We start from the raw sequence: 16490 nt of genomic DNA, 5'->3' as shown, positions 1-16490 counted from the left end.
ATTGCAGAAACTTGCCTGGGTATCAGACAGAAACCCCCGTCAGATCCTCCTGAGTGAATCCTGTGAATCCACAGGCCTGAGATGAGATTCAATCCTGTGATTTTTTTTTTTGGCCATGGCACAGTGATTTTTACTGGTTATCACTGAATGCAAGGCTTTTCCAGCAACTGGGGATGGGTTTAAAGAGCAGCTTCACAATGGCTGCTTTGTGCCGGGCTCAGCTACTTACGTAGAGAAGGCGGAAAGGCTCTCTGGGACTTCAAGAAGCTCAAAGACAGCACCGCTCCAGATGCTGTCATCAGTTTAGACATTTCTGGGATTCAAAGACTGCAAACTTGGAATCAAACGGCATTCACAACGTTGAGAGATGAACAGAAATAGGACTCAGTGGCTTTTTGTTGAGGGCAAACTGTAAAGAAACACATCATGATGATCAGTGAATACATTTTTGTCTTCAGCTGGGGTGTAAAGTCACTTGGATTGTAAAAATCTGAACAGCACATTTCAGGGAGCACTGTTTATTTTCACTCATGCTATCACTGCCATCTACAGATCAGCCATGAAAGCTCAGACATGGGCTTTACCAGTCCTCAGATGGTTCCTGCATGGCAAGGTCACCCTGTCAGCTCCACCCTTTCCTTTCCTTTATACATTAGACTATGGAACCAGAGTCAAATTCCATGTATGTGCAAACTTACATGGCCTCACATGATTACATGATTACAAACTTACACGATTCTGATTCTAGAAAGGCAGTCTTTATTGTGTTTTCTGTTTGCAGCTTCAGTATTAGGGACAAATGGTCAACATTACAACTGAACTGAAAAGTTAACTTCTATGTATTTAATGCTAGAAATGTAGTTGGATATTATTTGGAAGTAGATGCAATTGGATGGGAACCCTGAGAATGTATGCATAGTTAAAAGAAACCAAAAAAGTTTTTGTTACTTTAAAAAAAAAGGTTCAGTGTTTCCTCATAAAAACCTTGATTTCACTGAGAAACCAGTAATTACTGGTAATTACTCTAACCATATGTCCATAAAATATGCAGGAGAACATAACTATCTTTGTTCCTTGTTTAAAGACGGCCAAAAATACTGTGTAATTAAAACAGACCAAGGTCAGAATGCATTGTATGAGGATGTGGGAGGAGTGGCGAGAAGTTGGAGGCAGGTAGATAAAACATTTAATCATGACTTACCTTCAGCAGAGCAGACCAGAAACACCATGGACATAAGCACAGCAATTTTAATAATTGGCTTCGCTGCTCTTTTTGCAGCCTTCCTCCTCCTGGTAATTGGACTTGTGTATTCTGAGCTGATGAATTCAGATGTTCCTCGTGGGGTTGCAAATAGCGGGAAACTGCATATAGTTCATGGCTTGTTTGTTGGCGTAGCAGTTGTGGTGAGTATCTATATGGAATTGTTAGTACTAATTATTTCATGTTTTCTGCAAGTCAGACATTGTTTTTCTCTCAGTTAAAATAACTCTTGTGTTTCGAAATTGAATTAATTCAGTACTTAGTGAATCAAAAAAAAAGAAAAAGCATCTGCTTTGAGTTGTTTGAAGAACCTCTACGCTGTTCTGGCCAAAGTCAAAGATGGCTGACCAGCCTCTGCCCTTAAACAAATGATAAGACCTAGATTAGAGGCATTTAAGATAGGAAAACAGGTCTGGCAAAGTCACAAAGGAATTCAAAGTCATTTGTTCCATGAAGTAAATGTCATCAGAAAAAAAAGGGTGCAGGATTACATTTTGTGACAGCAAAATGATGATAATAAAGGTAATAATAATAATAATCCAGGAGATCACCCTACTCGGAGCAGCCCACATAATATGACGAGTACTGTCAATCAAGTGACATCTGCCTTATAGTGCCTCAGGTCCATAGTTTGGACCCGGCTCTACAGGATGTAAAACAGGAAACCCTAAAGACATTATGGTGGTGATAATAATAATAATAATAATAATAATAATAAGCTCTACAAGGGTTGAATTGTGTCTTTCAGAATGAAATGGGTTAGCTTGGATTAAAGGACAAAGGAATTAAAGGCTGAATTTTTATCCTGACAACTTTTATCCTGATGAAAAACAAACAAAAAAAAAAACCTTAACCTTATGTTTGTGGTAATTCTGTGATCTCTCGCTCTCCTTTCAGGGCCGGATTCTGGAAAGGCTAGGGATATGTCATCAGATTAGGTTTACTCGTTGGTTCAGGGCCTGCTTTCTAACACACTCAAACCCAGTTCCCCCTGGACTCCGGGTGAAGGACCTGAAGTTTTCTGAGGTTCCAGTGCGAGTGTATGAACCCACAACTCCCTCTGAAGGCCTACGAAGAGGGCTTGTATATTTCCACGGAGGCGGATGGGTGATGGGCAGTATCGGTATGAATTCCACCTTTATTTAATCATCTTTATTCCTTCAACAACAGAGGAGCTTTGAACATGGGTAGAAAGAAAATAAGCATGGGTAAAGAAAAGGGCAGTGCTTTTTAATGGTCTCACCTTGTGGTGCAGAGTAAGTGCTGCCACTTACTACAAAGATCCGCAAGATTAGAGGGTTCTTTCTCTCTGTTGTTAACAGCATAGTAAAGTTTTGCTAATCCTGATCAGATACTGCTGATGAAGTCTGCAGGCACATCGCCAAGGAGGCCGAGACCACTGTGGTGTCTGTTGGGTACTTAATCCTTTGTTGTCACTCTTTTACACTATGTGCTTACAATGCAAGTCGATATCTTGAACCTTTCTTTGGCAACAAATTGGCCAGAGTTTGACATATTGGCCCCCCGTCTGCCCTCTTAGGTACCGATTAGCCCCTGAGCACAGGTACCCTGCCCAGCTGGATGACTGTGAGGCAGCAGCATGCCACTTCTTGTCCGTGGCAGAAGCAGAATTCAGCGTGGACCCTCACAGAGTGGCGGTCGGCGGGGACAGTTCTGGAGCAAACCTAGCAGCCGCACTTTGCCAAAGGCTGGCAAAGAAAGAGGATGGACATCTGCTGTTCCCCTGTGCCCAGATCCTCATCTATCCAGCCCTGCAGATGGCAGATTTCAACCTGCCCTCATACCAGCAAAATCATGCTGTGCCCATATTGTTCCGTGGCCGCGTGGCATTCTACTTTCTGCAGTACCTCAGTGGTGACATGTCTGTTTGCCAAGATGTACTGGAAGGGAACCACGTCCCCATTGAGCTCAGGCCATGCTACCAGGAGTGGCTCTCCCCTTCAAACCTACCTCCAGAGTGCTTAGCTCGGGGCTACTCTGAGCAACCATCCCCAGAATATGATGCGGAGGTGTATCACATAATCAAAACTGGTCTGGATCCTGAGGTCTCCCCTTTACTGGCAGACGATGTTGTAATTCAGAAGACCCCGCCCACATTCATTCTCACCTGTGAGTATGATGTTCTGAGGGATGATGGGATTCTTTATAGAAAGCGGCTGCTGGACCTGGGATTGGATGTCACCTGGCAACATGTGATGGATGGTTTTCATGGTATCATTAACTTTATCAACCAAGGCTTTCTCACCTTTCCTTCAGCAACTCGAATTGCTGATAGTGTTGTTGACTATGTAAAAACACTGTGAAGATCCACAAAATGAAATGTTCTTTATTCTTGTGCATTTGGTGTTGTTTTACTATGCCAGGTTTATGGAGATTTATGACACCACTACTTAATATTCTCTGTTTGAAGGCAGGGACAAGTGTGTGAAGTTGGTTGAATTTGATTTTTTTGACTTGGATTTTTGAATTCGGTTTTTGTACGTAGCCCCCTAAATATTAGCACAAGGGATTTTTACACCATAGCCTGTCTTTTATTGAACAAATGTTGTTAATAAACAAACAAAACAAAAAAACTCCATTGGAAGTGCTTTATTCCTCATACAAATATTTTTTTTTGCAGAAAGCAAAATAAATTAGCAAATTAATAAACCAAAAGTGATTGCTTTCTAAAAAGATAAAAAAAATCAGCTGATGATTGTCTTTGCTCTGAATTTATTGCAAAAGCTGGAAAATATTTCTGGCATCAAAACAGTGTACACTCCTGAAAGGCAAATGTTGGACCCCAGCCTTCAGGGATGTCTTTTTTTTTGTTAATATCGATGTACAATAACTCATATTTGCTTCCTGCTTGCCTCGGCTCTCAGTGTTTGCTGTAACCATAGCAACAGAACTCGTCCAGTTCCAGGTGAAGTCGCTTACATTCTATCTCCTTTAACTGGCAAAGAATGCACAGGCCATAACATTTGCCTGGTCAGGTTACACTGTGAACACAACAAAGATGAAGAATGACAAATGGACCCAACCTGGCTGGAAAATAGAGCAGAAATATTCAAACAAAGTCCTTGTAGGGAACTGGCTGGATGAACGACTACAGGTACACATTTTTACTTGAACTTTTTTAATATACATGCTATCTCTCTCTCTCGCTCGGTCACCCCCCCCCCCATGTCTGTCGTTTTTGCGGGGCAATAGGAACAATTTTTCATCGTTTTACAGTGTGGACAATTTGAAAAACTTGTTTTAAATACATTGTTTGAACCACTGAATGAAACATTTTCTGAAACTATATTCATTTTATTAGCTGGATTACGAGAAGACGAAGACATTTTCAATGTCAGCTGTTGAATTGGAATGTAAACTAAATAAATGTGCTTTTGAAATCAAATATCTCTCTCGGAGAGCACGCTAGCTAACAACGCCCGGGGTTCCCTCAGTAAGCCCCTTGCCACAACCGGTCTCAGGGAAGCAGGCGAGAGTACAACTGGAGCCGAGTGTAGCGAAGTAGCAAAAGATATCGCCCCTAAAGAAGACCAACGTTTCAGACGAGGCTTCCAACAATGTATTAGCTTATTAGGCTAACGTTCGTGAATAGGCTAGCTGGTTAGCTTCTCATCCCGTGTCGTGTTTGGTGACAGCTAACTGCTGTTACTAAATTCGGTGTATTTATCCAGTTTATTATAGATTATTTTTGTTTTTAGGGCTGATGGTTTCAGATTGAGGTTTTTTTTTTGGTCGTGGGCTACATTTGCTGTAGTCTGTGACTGTGTTGTTTGTCGTAGTTTTTTGTTTTTTTTTCCGGGCGAGAAAGATGGCGTCCTCGGAGACGCCTTCGCTCTGTCCAACATGGAGTGCGGGTTCAGCCCGATCCATCTGTTCTGATACAGGCGCTTCTCCCAGCGGTGGGAGACCGTGTGGAACACGCCAGCCTGTCCTATGCCTCCAGGATGAACAAAGGTGTGGCTGTTTTCCTGAAAGAAGAGCGTTTTGTGGCAGAGCTGATAGCGAGCGGCGTCTCTGAATGGCGTCTTATCTGCAGGTTTCCCCACTCGCTGTGCCTTCCACCCGCGGTCACCGTCTCCGGTGTTCCCCTGTTCATTTCCAGTGACGCGCAGGAGTATTTCGGGAAGCTGGTTAGCGTTTTTAGGACTGTGGGGTTAGGCTGTACGGACGATAAAGTTAAACATGTCCAAATCTTCCGGGGACAAGTGTTCATGTTTCTGAATTGTCCGTCACAGACGCTGGAAGTTTCCTTCAGAGTAAAACATGGGGAGGGGCATTGCATGGTGTACGCCAGCACAGGCAGCATTAAATGTTTTGAGTGTGAAGATGTGGGGCACACGCGGAACGCTTGCCCTCATAGGCCGGCCTAACATAGGTGCCAGCGGACGCCGCTGCTCCAGGGGGGGGGGGGGGGGGCGCAGGCTGAGCCCGAGGCCGGGGAGGGATACAACGGGCAGGCAGATAATCGAGAAGGGAAACAGCAAGTTGATTCGGGCAGTGAGAATGCAGCTCGGCTGTCCTGAGTGTCACAACAGACGATAGGAAATGAGTAAAGGAGAAACCAACTGCCAGCAGCTGGACCTGACCATAGTCTGGCTGGTGGTGCAAACGGGAGAAAGGGTGTGTCGGGCGTTATGGATAGGGTCACCAGATTTTCAAAATCCCAAACCGGGACCCTAAAAAGTGTACCGCTCGTTCGTGCACGCACACACGCACATACACGCGCTCACAAGCTTGTCTGTCTCGCCGGACATGATACATTGAAGGACTTTTTTTTATCTCCTCCCACCAAAAAGAAGACAGGCTAGAGTAGCTGAGTTTTTTTTTAAACTTCACACATACAGCCAAATCAGTGTTTAATTCACACACGTGGTGCATTGTTTATGGGTTTTTTTTATTGGATTAGGTAATAATGAGTGGGACAGAACATGGGAAACATCTCTGTAAACGCTGAAAAAAAATACAATATTCAATATTTTTAACTTCTGTGAAAACCGGGTCATTTGGGAGATGGATGTTGAAAACCGGGACATTTTACTGTTTTACAGATATCTGTCGGGACTCGGGACACCCAGCTTGAAACCGGGACAATCCCGGACAAACCGGGACGTCTGGTCACCCTAGTTATGGAGAGTGTTGCTGATGAGGATAAAGTGGGGGAAATAGGGTATGACACTGACTATTGTGGTTTATACTGATGAGGAGACTGGCTGGTAGTCCTTTTTATGAACTTTATTTAGAAACAAAGAACACCTCGCGTGCATGCATGTCCTAACCGACCTCAGTTCTATATACATACATCCCCTGAGAGCGCATGTGCTGGCCTTTCGTAGTATTACTTATAGTATAGGCTCACCACTGTATTACTCCGTGTATATGTTCGAACCCATATACTACATCCCCCTTTTTCCACAGGGGAAAAAAAAAACACAATATAGACTTGTTTGTTTAACTATCACTTTGAACTCACTGCTTTAAGAAACGTAAGTACCTTTGTTCGTCTTTCTCTTTAACTTAAACTTAATTTGGAGATATAACACTCCACAAGACCACTATGAATTGTTTAATGGTCTGGCTTTGAATGTTTACCATATCTGTTCTTGACATCAACACAGTGTTTAAGTCTTCATACATTAATTCCTCACACTATACACTCATTAAAAAATTTTTAAGAACTCTGCACTCTTTGTACCCAGTCTTTGTACACTGTCACTGGGGTCAGAGGTTTCTAGCACATAACCCTCTGTAGGAGCAAAACTTACTGTTAGCCCTTTTGAAAATCATTGATTTTGGTAGGCTGCTTTTCCAGTCTGCCACTTCTGGTGTGTTGGACCTGTGTGTCTGAACAGCTGACTGGTTGTTCCACGTTTCTTGTCGTGTCATGTACATGTGGTTCTGCAGGCTCGCTTGGAGGTGGCTGCTCAATGACACTGACATTACCGTCCTCTATTTCAGTATGTGGGTCATTCCGAATTGTTTTCAAGTCCCTCCTGTTCCTCCTGTACCTTTGTCCTGCAGCCGTCACAACATTATATGACCTCGGCTCCTGTCTCTTCTGTTCTACCTGGGCAGGTTTCCAGCCTTGTGGAGTCTCTATGCTGACAGCTATTCCTGGTTCAAGAACAGAGAGTGGTCTTGCATGTTGGCTGGGGTACTCCCCTTGTCTTTGTTGCAGTTTTAAGTAGCCTCTGCTTGACTCTTGTCGGATGCCTCAGTTTGAGCACAGCACTGGCTTCTGGCAATGTGCTTCTTAGGACCTGACCCATCAGTAATTCTGCAGGAGAGAGCCCAAGTCCAGTCACAAGAGTGTTAATTAAAGTCAACAGAGCCAGGTGGGGGTCTATTTTAGTCTGTTCCACCTTCTTCAGCATGACTTTAATGGTCTTTATTATGCATTCCGCCGTACTGTTAGACTGTGGATAGCCTGGGCTTCAGAATGTCCATGTTTTGCCCCAGTCACTTGCAAATTGACTCATCTCAGCACTAGTGAATGGCATGTGGTCACTTACCACTTCCTTTTGAACACCATGTCTGGAAAACACAGACTTCAGCTTTGCTATCACTGCGCTTGCTGTTTTGTCACACATTTGTTGGACCTCAGGATATTTTGAGAAATAATCTACTGTGAGGAGGAAAGATTTGCCTTGTAGCTCAAAAATGTCCACACCTACTTTGTACCATGGTAGCTCTGACAGCTCATGGAATTTTAGTGGCTCCTTCTGAGTCTTTGGTAGGTGTTGTTGACAGATGAGACAGCTCCCAACCATTTGCTCTACGGTGCATCCGTAAAGTATTCACACCCCTTCACTTTCCCCACATTTTGTTATGTTACAGCCTTATTCCAAAATGGATTAAATTCCTTTTTTTCTCATCAATCTACACACAATACCCCATAGTGACAAAGCGAAAAAGGTTTTGTAGAAATTTTTGCAAATTTATTAAAAATAAAAAATTAAATATTGCATGTACATAAGTATTCACACCCTTTACTCAGTACTTGGTTGAGGCACCCTTGGCAGTGATTACAGCCTCAAGTCTTCTTGTGTACGAAGCTACAAGCTTGGTACACCTATATTTGAGGTATTTCTCCCATTCTTCTCTGCAGATCCTCTCGAGCTCTGTAAGGTTAGATGGGGAGCGTCGCTGCACAGCTATTTTCAGGTCTTTCCAGAGATGTTCAATGGGGTTCAAGTCTGGGCTCTGGCTGGGCCACTCAAGGACATTCACAGACTTGTCCCGAAGCCACTCCTTCATTGTCTTGGCTGTGTGCTTAGGTTCGTTGTCGTGTTGAAAGGTAAACCTTCACCCCAGTCTGAGGTCCTGAGCGCTCTGGAGCAGGTTTACATCAAGGATCTCTCTGCACTTTGCTCCATTCATCTTTCCCTCGATCCTGACTAGTCTCCCAGTTCCTGCCGCTGAAAAACATCCCCACAGCATGATGCTGCCACCACCATGCTTCACTGTAGGGATGGTATTATCAAGGTGATGAGAGGTGCCTGGTTTCCTCCAGATGTGACGTTTGGCATTCAGGCCAACGAGTTCAATCTTGGTTTCATCAGACCAGAGAATCTTGTTTCTCATGGTGTGAGAGTCCTTTAGGTGCTTTCTGGCAAACTCCAAGTGGGCTGTCATGTGCCTTTTACTGAGCAGAGCCTTCCGTCTGGCCACTCTACCATAAAGGCCTGATGGTGGAGTGCTGCAGAGATGGTTGTCCTTCTGGAAGGTTCTCCCATCTCCACAGAGGAACACTGGAGCTCTGTCAGAGTGACCATCAGGTTCTTGGTCACCTCCCTGACCAAGGCCCTTCTCCCCTGATTGCTTAGTTTGGCTGGGCGGCCAGCTGTATGAAGAGTCCTGGTGGATCTAAACTTCTTCCATTTACGAATGATGGAGACCACTGTGCTCTTCGGGACCTTCAAAGCTGTAAAAAAAAAAAGTGTACCCTTCCCCAGATCTGTGCCTCAATACAATCCTGTCTCGGAGGTCCACAGACAATTCCTTTGACTTCATGGCTTGGTTTCTGCTCTGACATGCACTGTCAACAGTGGGACCTTATATAGACAGGAGTGTGCCTTTCCAAATCATGTCCGATCAATTGAATTTACTACAGGTGGACTCCAATCAAGATGTAGAAACATCTCAAGGATGATCAGTGGAAACAGGATGAACTTGAGCTCAATTTTGAGTGTCATAGCAAAGGGTGTGAATACTTATGTACATGCAATATTCCAGTTTTTTATTTTTAATAAATTTGCAAAAATTTCTACAAAACCTTTTTCACTTTGTCATTATGGGGTATTGTGTGTAGATTGATGAGAAAAAAAGGAATTTAATCCATTTTGGAGTAAGGCTGTAACATAGCAAAATGTGGGTAAAGTGAAGGGGTGTGAATACTTTCCGGATGCACTGTATATCAGCTGATATGCCTGGCCAGTATATAGATACTTGTGTGCCTGTTCTTTGGTCCGTTGTACTCCTTGGTGGGCTATGTGCAGTCTCTATAGCATGTCTGATCTCAGCAGGGGATAACAAATCCGTCTGCTGTCATCAGGACTCCCCCATTGACTGTGATTGTATTTCTGATGGCCAGTAGACATTCAGCTCAGCATCAATCTGTTTTGTTTTGCTTTGGCCATCCTCTCCCGGTGAATGTCTAGTAGCTTTTGCGAGGTCCGGTCCTCCTCAGAAGCCATATTAAGCCATATTAAGAGTGATGACATCAGCTTTTTCCAGCTGACTCAGTGTCCATGATGGCAAACGGGATTTTTCTGCAGCCATGGATCATGGGGGTCACTTCTGGGTCAATGTCAATATGATGCTCACCAGGGAACTCCCCAAGTCCCTGGAACACGTCTGGATACTGCCTCACCAGCTCTTCTTTAGTTGCAGGTGAGCTCTCATTGATTTCACCAGCACGTCTGACCGAGTTCAATTCCTCACATGCTGCTCTTCCAAGAATTGGAGATGCTGACTGCTTAATGACATAGAACTGGAGCTTGGACTGTGCTCGTTCAGTACTGCATTTCAGGTCGGTGCTACCAGCTGGCTTAATCTGGTTACCTCCATAGGCTCTTAATACTGTGTTTGTGGGACTCGGGCGTACTTTTCCTTGGAGTTTTCTGACCTGTTCTAGAGGGAGAACACCAGCATCAGCACCCGTGTCTAGTTTAAAGATGATGGGCACTCCTCTAATTGATAAAGTAGCTTGCCACGGCATATCATTAGCTTTACTCAGTGCATCTACCTGGGTGCACTTCAGACTGCCCACGAATAGTGAATCCACTGTCTGCACTGCTTGTGCGCCTTTCATTCTGCACATCTTGGGGAAGTGATTGCCGTTCCCACAAGCTCTGCACTTCATTCCATACACTGGGCATGCTTTTGGGCCAAGTGTCTTTCCACATCTGATGCGTACTTTTGTTTAGTTATCATATTTCTCCTTTTTATTATCAGCACTGAATGCTGTTTTGTTGGCATTAGCTTTATTTTGCCTTATTGGTCTTGTTGCCTCCGTTATTGCATGCACCTCATTTCCCTTCTTTGTGCACACCATTATGCTGACCTTGGCTATCTCTGATGCCCTGCAAATATCAATGGCTTTAGCTAAAGCCAGGTTAGGTTCTCTCAGTAGTTTCTCTTTCAGATGCTTATCTGTAACACTGAAAACGATTTTGTCTCTCAGCATGTCATTTTCGGTTATACCGAACTCACAGTCTTTGCTCTTGCATTGCACAGTCAAAACTGGTGTCTCTCAAATACCAAATTTTTCTTTGGCGTACAGTAATCTCTGAAAGCCTGCAATATGTGGTCCACATGCACATCTTCAGCCTCAGCCCTGGCTATATCAAGTGTGTTGTACACCTCGAGTTTTTCTTCGCCTAGCGTGTGCAGTAATATTGCCACTTGCACCTCATTTTCCTTTTTCGACATTTCAGTTGCCATCATATACAACCTATACCTTTGCTCCTATCTGCACCAGTTTTCACATATGTTGCCTATTAATACTAACGGAGAAGGTGATTTAATTGTTCTGTTTTGCTTTCTCTTCCACGTTTAGCGTAACCCCACACATTATTGACTTTAGCGCCATCGGACCTAACTCTAACTCATTTACGTTTAGTCACTGGAACTTTGCAATAAGCTCACCATTCTCTTCTCCTCTCGGGCTCTCGTCTTCTTCGGCAATTAAACATCAAACGCCGCCACTTCTGACACCATATTGTGGTTTATACTGATGAGGAGACTGGCTGGTAGTCCTTTTTATTAACTTTATTCAGAAACAAAGGACACTATGCGTGCATGCGTGTCCTAATCGACCTCAGTTCTATATGCATACTTCCACCTGAGAGCGCGCCTACTGGCCTCTCGTAGTATTACCTATAGTATAGGCTCACTGCCATATTACTCTGTGAATATGTTTGAAGCCTTATACTATACTGACTCTGACTGTATCTCTGTTACAGACTCACAGTCACAAATTGGAGATCTGTACTCACTAGAGGAAATTAATAATTTTCTAAATGACACCTTTGGAAAATCTGTGAAAGTATCTTGAGAATTTTCCAGACTCAGAAAAAATTATTGAAAACATGTTGACTTTGCAGAAATTAGTTGGGTTTGATTTGTTGTATGAAAAAAAAAGTTTCCGTTTGAAAAAACACATAACGGCTCTTAAAAAGTTGCGTAAGGCCAATAAAAGAAAATGTTCTAAAAGGTTAAAGACGAAGTAAGTTAGGTCATGATGAGTGTTGCATTGGGTGATCGTCCTCTTACTACTGCTGGAGGAGCCACCAATTCATGGAGCCAGGCTGGATGTCCACGATTGGTGCTGGACTTCCCAGAAACTGGTTTCCATCAGGAACATCACCCTGGAGCGCATAGTGGCTGCAGCAGGATCGGGACTTGACAACACTGAGGCGGTAGCTCAGCTGCTCAACATGAGGTCTACATGCCGCATGAGATACTTTTTAAAGCTACGGATTAAAAAAACTGTCTGAAGAGGAGCTAAAGATGATGCGGGACTACAACAGGGGAGCAGAGCATCCACACAGAAACGACCCTTTTTTTCCAGAACTTGGGGGATTATTGTGCTTAGTGGGAGATGATGAGGATCTGGTTTTCTTTCTTTCTAATTTGTGTAACGAGGGAAATTCCTGGCTGTATTATTGGTTTTTGTTTTTTTTATTTGTTATGATAATTGTGTAAATACAACATCCGTTGCATGTTGTCCGTCTTGGGCGGGAGAAAGCGCTATATAAAATGCAACTTGATTGATTCCCCCTTTGCTGCTCTCCCTGAGGTTTCTTCCTATTTTTTTTCTCCCTATTAAAGGGATTTTAGGGAGTTGTCCCTCATCTGATGCGAGGGTCTAAGGACAGGATGTTGTGTTGCTGCAAAACCCCCCTGAGGCAAATTTGTGTTTGTGAAATTGGACTATGCAAGTAAAGTTGATTTAAGTTTGAAATTCTGTTTGTTGTTAAAAATACTTGTTAGAAAACTCAATGTTTTTTTTTTCCTGAAACTTTTAATTTTTATGAGCTGGATTAGAAAAAGATGATTATGTTTGCATATCAGCTGTTGGACTGGAATGTAATCTGAATAAATGTACTTTTAAAAATCAAATAAACAAAAATCTCTGGATAAATTTACAACTATTTGGTGTTATGAAGGGGTGCTGTGTTCAATTATAGAGGATGAGCTGATTTTTGCTGCAGATAAAAGGGGTCTTAATATTTTTTATTTTTTGAGCTATTGTTGAATGATTATTGTTGGGAATGTTAAAGATGCATGTTATGTATTTGTAATTTGACAAATATTGTTAAAAAGATATCAAGTCTGTTTCTTGATTTTTTTGTTAAAGACTTGTTTTAAAAATTAAAAATTCTCTCTCTCTCTCTCTTTCTCACTCATTCTGTCTCTAAGGCTCTCCTACTCAATCTCTTATCATTCTGTCTCATATAGGTATGCCCTTCTCTCTCCTCTCTCTCTCTCTCTCTCTCTCTCTCTCTCTCTCTCTCTCTCTCTCTCTCTCTCTCTCTCTCTCTCTCTCTCTCTCTCTCTCTCTCTTTCTCTAAGACACTCTTCCACTCAAATCACTATTATTCTGTCGCTGACATATAGTTATCTCTCTCTTTCTCTCTCTCTCTCTATCTATCATTTAAGATGATGCCCAAAGGTTATTAGAGGGATCAGAAAACACAATGAAGCCTCTTGGCCTGGGGCAGACATTCTTACCAGTATACAAATGATATGTCAAGCTATGTGTAAACATGTGACTAAAACTGAATGAGAGAACACATAACACTCCACTGCCTTTTTCTGTCACTGATCCAAAACATAATTATATCCTATTGGCTGTCTGCCAAGGCTTTTTGCAGCACTTCAGTTGGTAGTCAAATCTATAGCAAAGTGATTAGGTAGCCTCAGTTCAGCTACATCAGCACAGCCTCCTGGTGGGAGGAAGAGTCGAGAGGTTGAGACTGATTGCATCGACTTAAGGTACAGCGACGGGCTGCTGGTTCAGGATCCGAGCGGAGGAATGGCTGCAGAAATACTGTACAACAGTGCAGATCGATATTGAAGTGTGAACTTTGCAGAGCCCCGTGCTGTGGTTATTGCTCAAGTGGCTGTATATTTCTCCTTCTCACCTCCGTAACACCGTGTCTGTTTATTTTGTCTGAGACAGTTCACCCGAGAGCCAACAACAGCCAACAGCACCAGCCGTGTGGACTACCGGCCCCACTGGGACTTCAAGCCAGACGTTTCTGTGAGACGAGCCACCTTTCGGAGAGCTGAGGTCAGCTTTAAAAAGCGATATCATAGCATTATTGTCAAAGAAGTGCTTGTCACAACCCTCGCAAGGCAGGGCTTTCTTCTCTCAGCAGTGGCTATACTGTTGATATTGACAGTCTGAGATAAAGGCCTTTGATAAAGCTTTTTATGAGAACAAATTTCTGGTTAGACTCAGCAGTCATGAACAATACTCGAAATTGTCAGTTCTATTGGGCTGTTACAAAGCTTGTTAGAGCAATTTACTGCCCCCAGTTTGTCCGCCAGGTGAAAATGATTGAGTCGATGAGTAGGTCAGGCTCGCCTGTATCTGGAAGAGGTAAAGACACAAAGCTCAACTTTATAGACTACTGTCTTCCTGTTGTTTTCTAGGGACTGCCTTCAAAACTGATTTTTGGCCACCATGACACCCCATCCTCCCATTACTTGGTCTCCCTGTACGATGAAAGCTTTGGGCATAGACACAACTGTGCATTGCCCCCTCTTCGCACTTGGCACCCATGTAGCCGAGCATGGCAACCGGAGAGGTCTGACTACCAAATTCCTGGTGAGACCAGTACCAAGCTGCTACTGCTTGACTCTGCAAATTATTAGTAAACATTTATTTTATTTTTATATATATATATATGGCGGCACGGTGGTGCAGTGTTTAGCTCAATCGCCTCACAGCAAGAAAGTCCTGGGTTCGAGCCCCGGGGTAGTCCAACCTTGGGGGTCGTCCCTGGTCATCCTCTGTGTGGAGTTTGCATATTCTCCCTGTGTCTGCTTGGGTTTCCTCTGAGCTCCGGTTTCCTTCCACAGTCCAAAGACATGCAGGTCAGGTGAATCGGCCATACTAAATTGTCTCTAGGTATGATTTTTGTGTGTGTGTGTGTGTGTGTGTGTGTGTGTGTGTGTAAGCCCTGTGTGATGGCCTGGCGGCCTGTCCAGGGTGTCTCCCCGCCTGCCGCCCAATGACTGCTGGGATAGGCTCCACTGTCCCCGTGACCCTGAGAGCAGGATAAGCGGTTTGGATAATGGATGTATTTTATATATATATATATATATATATATATATATATATATATATATATATATTAGTCAGTTCATCTGGGCACAATGTTTACTGAGAAAGAAATGTTTCATCATTCTCTTCATCATTTTCAATAAACTTGTCCAGATGAACTGATTCAACTTTCTTTGATTTTCTTACCTGGATTATTGAGCATGCATAAAGAAAAAAATGCATCAGTATTTACTCTTTTACACAGTGATGCCAATGGCTGTTTTTGGAACAAATGAGGGCATTCATGGGTAAACAGAATTAAACTTAGAGTGAATGCCGTCATTATTGGCATCACTGACAGCTGCAGCAATATGACAGCTAGGTTTTCTTCCTTTCTGTTTTCTCTTTCAGCCCCTCCAACCAACTTTGGTTTGCTAGAGTCCAAGAAACACTGTTTGGAAAAGGAGCAGTCACACCCCCCACCAATAAGTGTGTACAGGTCAGAGTACCAAAGCTACCCATTAAGTGCCCTGTGCCAGGACCGCTTTGCCAGAACGCCATGCATGTTCTCCAGCTACCGCCATGTTGCCAACCACAACAACAAGGACTTGGATGTGAGACAGCATGTGTTGCTACAGGTCCCACACTGCCGTTCCGACCATCTTCCACCATTACCACAGGCCTAGGCAGATAGCCCAACTTTCGAGTTGCCTCACACACCGCTCGTTAATTCAAAGGCTATGTTCAAAGTGGTGCTGTTTTACGTTATTTCTAAAGAACTCAAAAGAGATTATACCCCCACTCCAAAAAAAACCGAAAGCAAAACAGCAGTCTCACGATGTCCTCCTGAAGTCCAGGTTTACTCTGTGTTGCGAAGGATATTCAGTGTGTGTGTGTGTGTGTGTGTGTGTGTGAGAGAGAGAGATGGAGAGAGAACGAGGCTTAGTCCATAAATCATGTCCGCCCTTCCAGAGGTTAATCACATGCAAATTTTCTCCCTTTTGCCTCACACTTATTATTTGAAACTCTGAATGGGCTGTTAGTATTGCCCTAGATACTCCGGGGGGGGGGGGGTTGAAAAAGAAAAGATGAAGACAAAAAAAGGGCGTCGATTCTTGTGTGAACGCCGGTGTAGAGGCAAACCCAAAGGGGATGTGTCGAATCCCCCTTTCATTAGGTGTTTAATTACAGGGAATCAAAGTGTTTAATTAGGAAGAATCAAAGATGCTTATGTTTGATGGTCAACCATCTGCGGCCGCGTCCTTTTCTCCCAACTGCCTGCTGCCTTCCTGAGCAGCTGAAGCCCTGTGTTTTACCCGCTGCTAGCTAGTTAGTCACTGGTGTGTTGATGATTTCTGTGTCACATTATGTCTGCGTTTAGGGACAAGTCTTTGCATCCACAGCTAAGAAACTGTTGTGTTTATCCTCTAAGCC

At 43.4% G+C, this 16490-nt stretch overlaps 2 protein-coding genes across 2 annotated transcripts; both read left to right on the top strand.

Moving 5' to 3' along the window:
• Positions 1-1227: 1227 nt before the first annotated feature.
• Positions 1228-3585, top strand: aadacl4 (arylacetamide deacetylase-like 4). The gene is made up of 4 exons (XM_056274384.1): positions 1228-1404; positions 2159-2384; positions 2613-2676; positions 2802-3585. Exons 1-4 carry the CDS (start codon positions 1228-1230, stop codon positions 3583-3585), a joined length of 1251 nt encoding a protein of 416 aa, XP_056130359.1.
• A 695-nt stretch (positions 3586-4280) lies between these two features.
• On the top strand, positions 4281-15742 carry cfap107 (cilia and flagella associated protein 107). The gene is made up of 4 exons (XM_056301155.1): positions 4281-4376; positions 13968-14078; positions 14444-14618; positions 15468-15742. The coding sequence occupies exons 1-4, from the start codon at positions 4281-4283 to the stop codon at positions 15740-15742; spliced, it is 657 nt and encodes a 218-aa protein (XP_056157130.1).
• The last annotated feature ends 748 nt before the right edge of the window (positions 15743-16490 follow it).

The sequence above is a fragment of the Lampris incognitus genome, chromosome 2 (assembly GCF_029633865.1).
Source record: "Lampris incognitus isolate fLamInc1 chromosome 2, fLamInc1.hap2, whole genome shotgun sequence".
Lineage (NCBI taxonomy): Eukaryota > Metazoa > Chordata > Actinopteri > Lampriformes > Lampridae > Lampris > Lampris incognitus.
Note: the sequence above shows the minus strand (reverse complement) of the source record. Positions and strands in the feature narration are given on the sequence as shown.

Bases quoted from the DNA above. Each gene is read 5' to 3' on its own strand.
- cfap107 (XM_056301155.1), top strand. From the start codon at position 4,281: ATGAAGAATGACAAATGGACCCAACCTGGCTGGAAAATAGAGCAGAAA. The intron at 14,079-14,443 runs GTCAGCTTTAAA...GTTGTTTTCTAG, and splicing joins CCACCTTTCGGAGAGCTGAG to GGACTGCCTTCAAAACTGAT. The intron at 14,619-15,467 runs GTGAGACCAGTA...TTTCTCTTTCAG, and splicing joins GTCTGACTACCAAATTCCTG to CCCCTCCAACCAACTTTGGT.
- aadacl4 (XM_056274384.1), top strand. From the start codon at position 1,228: ATGGACATAAGCACAGCAATTTTAATAATTGGCTTCGCTGCTCTTTTT. The intron at 2,385-2,612 runs GTATGAATTCCA...AATCCTGATCAG, and splicing joins ATGGGTGATGGGCAGTATCG to ATACTGCTGATGAAGTCTGC. The intron at 2,677-2,801 runs GTACTTAATCCT...CTGCCCTCTTAG, and splicing joins ACCACTGTGGTGTCTGTTGG to GTACCGATTAGCCCCTGAGC.